The sequence below is a fragment of the Elephantulus edwardii genome, unplaced genomic scaffold (assembly GCF_000299155.1).
Source record: "Elephantulus edwardii isolate Elephantulus edwardi_28Jun2011 unplaced genomic scaffold, EleEdw1.0 scaffold00127, whole genome shotgun sequence".
NCBI classification, from domain to species: Eukaryota; Metazoa; Chordata; class Mammalia; order Macroscelidea; family Macroscelididae; genus Elephantulus; species Elephantulus edwardii.
In genome coordinates, this window is record NW_006399877.1 from 3,823,647 (window position 1) to 3,826,941 (window position 3,295).

The following is a 3,295-nucleotide window of genomic DNA, read 5'->3' on the forward strand; positions in this document are numbered from 1 at the left end:
AGGAAGATTGCATATGAGCTTCCACCCAGCCAATCCTACACGTTCAGCTGCTCTGCTGCGTCCCCACCCGGCCTCCCTTGATTCCCGGGCATGTGTGTTGAGTCTGATCCCTGGAGTCTCAGGATGGAAGAAATGGTTAAACAGACAGATGCTAACAGAAAGTTGGGAGGCCCAAATTCATACAGAGGCACCTTAAAAGACAGACCAGGCTCTTTCACCAAGGACCCGCCAACATGGGCCGCGTTCGCACCAAAACCGTGAAGAAGGCGGCCTGGGTCATCATTGAGAAATACGACACGCGCCTGGGTAATGACTTCCACACGAACAAGCGTGTGTACGAGGAGATCGCCATTATTCCCAGCAAGAAACTCCGGAACAAGATAGCAGGCTGTGTCACACAGCGGATGAAGCGGATTCAGAGAGGGCCTGTGAGAGGCATCTCCATGAAGCGGCAGGAGGAGGAGAGAGAAAGGAGAGATAATTATGTACCAGAGGTTTCAGCCCTGGATCAGGAGATCATTGAAGTAGAACCTGATACTAAGGAAATGCTGAAATTCTTGGACTTTGGCAGTCTGTCCAACCTGCAAGTCACTGAGCCCACAGTTGGGATGAATTTCAAAACACCGCGTGGAGCCGTCTGAGTCTGTTTGCTGTGCTGTAATATTTTCAATAAATTTGGGCACACGAGCCTTGCCTTTGTAAGAAAAAAAAAACCCAACCAGGTGATATTAGGCCAGGTGACATCAAGCCAGGTGATATCTTCCTGAAAAGCTGGCCTCTGGGGTCCTTCTGCCCTGGGTACTAGCCCTCCAACCACGAGGTCACCAGGAGTTGGAGTTTACCCATCAGCAACTATGTTTGAATTTTTAACATTTAATTGGTACATAAACAAACAAACAAAAATGCCTTTGAATCATGGGGCTGGCAAAATTATTAAATATATTTGCAGAAGAGTATCCTACCGTGTGCTGGAAGAACTCCAGTCGGAGAGGCTCTTAGAGGCAAAGGTGACGAAGGTGACGAGGCCTCGTCTGACATTCCTTCTGTATGTTACCGCGAACAGCTAGGCTCTGGGGAAGGACATCGTGCCTGGAAAAGCTGAAAGAGATTCTCGGAGAGACGGATTGACACAGTGACGGCAGAGTGGATGCAGGCACAGCAGAGACTGTGCACCTGGCATATCAGGTATTATTGTCATGACAGGAGTCCAGAACCAAGGCTGCACAGTGGAGTGGACCTGGGGGGAGGGATTGTATAACAAAGAATTTTTCCTTTACTTTTCAAAGAAAAGAGAGAACTGAGAGGAGAGGTGAGCAGGGGAAAAAGTGTGACAATGGATGAATGGAAATCCAAACTCTCTGTAAACTTTCATTGATTTTTTTTTTAAAAAGGAGGCAGATTTTCATTCTATTGTAGATTGTCAGGAGCTAATGTGACAACAACTGCCTCGTGTCCATTAGAATGAAGTGGAAGACAGAGACAAAACAAACGCGCACACCCACACCCTGCTGAAAAAGCAAAAGCAGATGGAAAGCCGAGCTGCCATATATATACATCCAACCGTTTGACGTTGCAGCTTTTCTTGATCATCACCACATGTCCATAAAGATGGCCCCGTGTCCACCTGGTGTCCGTGGGGAGTGACCAGGACGCTTCGCACCCGCTCCTTGGCTGAGAAGTTGGTTGTGTTTGGCCTCTGTCCTCAACTAGACCGAGTTGCCAGTCAACAATCACATAGTTTAAGTGACTTGGGTGGTTTTTTATTTCATCTTTGACCCAATAGCTCTTTAAGAGTGTTTGCTCTTTGCTTTGTTTTCATTCTCCTGTGGCTACAGTTTCCTGTTTGCATCACAATTGTTTACCTCTAGCTTTAAGTGCTTCGAGGACAAGGAATGTGGACGGGACAATTTGTTCTTGGAAATGTATTGGGTTTTTTCTAAATACGGGGTCAGTTTTGTCACGCCCCTGGGGGAAGTCAAAGGCTGCATGTAGAATGCTCCAGTTGCTTCTTAGGTCTCAAGTCAATCTTAATAATGATATTACCCAAAGCCTAAAGCTTACTCTCCTTATTTACTTTGATCTTATATAAGCTCTTATCATGAAAACAAAGAATTGGTCTGCTAACTACAAAGTTGGAAGTTCAAATACAGCTGCTAGATAAGGGGGAAAAGTAGCAGTTTACTTCTGTCAAGATTGAAGCCAAAATCATACTGCCAACCAGTCCCTTCGGATTCCTGACGTGTTTCACCAGGTCTCCAAGGTGGTGTGTCTTTCCAACGGAAGATTGCCTCTCCCAAGGAGCAGGTTATGGATTCCAACCTCGACCCGCACGTTAGCAGCCGGCGTGTAGCTCAGTAGACACTCAGAGGCTGTTCTCCTTTGCCCTGTAGGACCCACGACACACCTGGATGAACTCAGTGGCATTGGCTTTGGGGTTGGATTTCCCCCTTTTTTGCTGCATCTGGCAAGTCTCTTTCTGTTAATGTTAGTTCAGTTGGACATTTTTATCATTTTGGGTTTGTTTGATTTGACTGTTCTGTTAGTGTTTGGGATTGGACTTTGTATCCAGAGTGAAGTCTTTCTGTAATCTGCTTGAATATCATAATTTCATTCCTTGGATATTTCTCGTTAGGAATAAAAAGTATCCACATGTAGAACATCCCTCTCTGTCATGGAGAACAATAATGTTTCCTGAAGATCTTCACCTTTTTTCCTAATCTTCCTCCATTCTGGAAGCACATCAAAACTTGGCCTGGTTCCATTTGCTGTGCCCTCACTGAGTTTATACAGAGACCCAGTCAATTTCTGCGGCTGTGGTCTTCACAGAAGTGCGCTACCTCCCTTCCCTCCCGGAGGGTGTTGGGGGGTTGGAACAAGACTTCAGCATAGCAACAAGTGTTTTAACCACCATGCCATCAGGATTCTCTCATCATCCAAAGAAGTGGGGCATTCAGTGTTTCCTACCCCACAGACCTCAGGCCTCATCCTTCCAAGTTCCGTCCTTCTAGATGTTATGGGATTAGGTTGATGTTCCTTTTCTATTTGCTGGAGATGTTGAGTTAAATGAAATAGACTTGAGAATCCAGAAATCAATCCATCACCCTACAGTCAAGATATTTGACAAAGGTAACAAAACCCATTAAATGGGGAAACAACAGTCTCTCTAACAAATGGTACTGGCATAACTGGCATCTACCGGCAGAAAAATCAGACAAGATCCACGTCTCACATCACACACAAAAACCAACAGATCAGAGACCTAGGGGTAAAACCCCAAACCATCAAGATCATAAGA

The 3,295-nt window shown here is 45.6% G+C and overlaps 1 protein-coding gene across 1 annotated transcript; it reads left to right on the forward strand.

Annotated features, from left to right (window-relative positions):
- Window positions 1–233: 233 nt before the first annotated feature.
- On the forward strand, window positions 234–641 carry LOC102869768 (40S ribosomal protein S17-like). Its single transcript, XM_006893517.1, has one exon. The coding sequence runs from the start codon at window positions 234–236 to the stop codon at window positions 639–641; it is 408 nt and encodes a 135-aa protein (XP_006893579.1).
- The last annotated feature ends 2,654 nt before the right edge of the window (window positions 642–3,295 follow it).

Coding starts and splice junctions, on each gene's coding strand:
- LOC102869768 (XM_006893517.1), top strand. CDS start 234: ATGGGCCGCGTTCGCACCAAAACCGTGAAGAAGGCGGCCTGGGTCATC.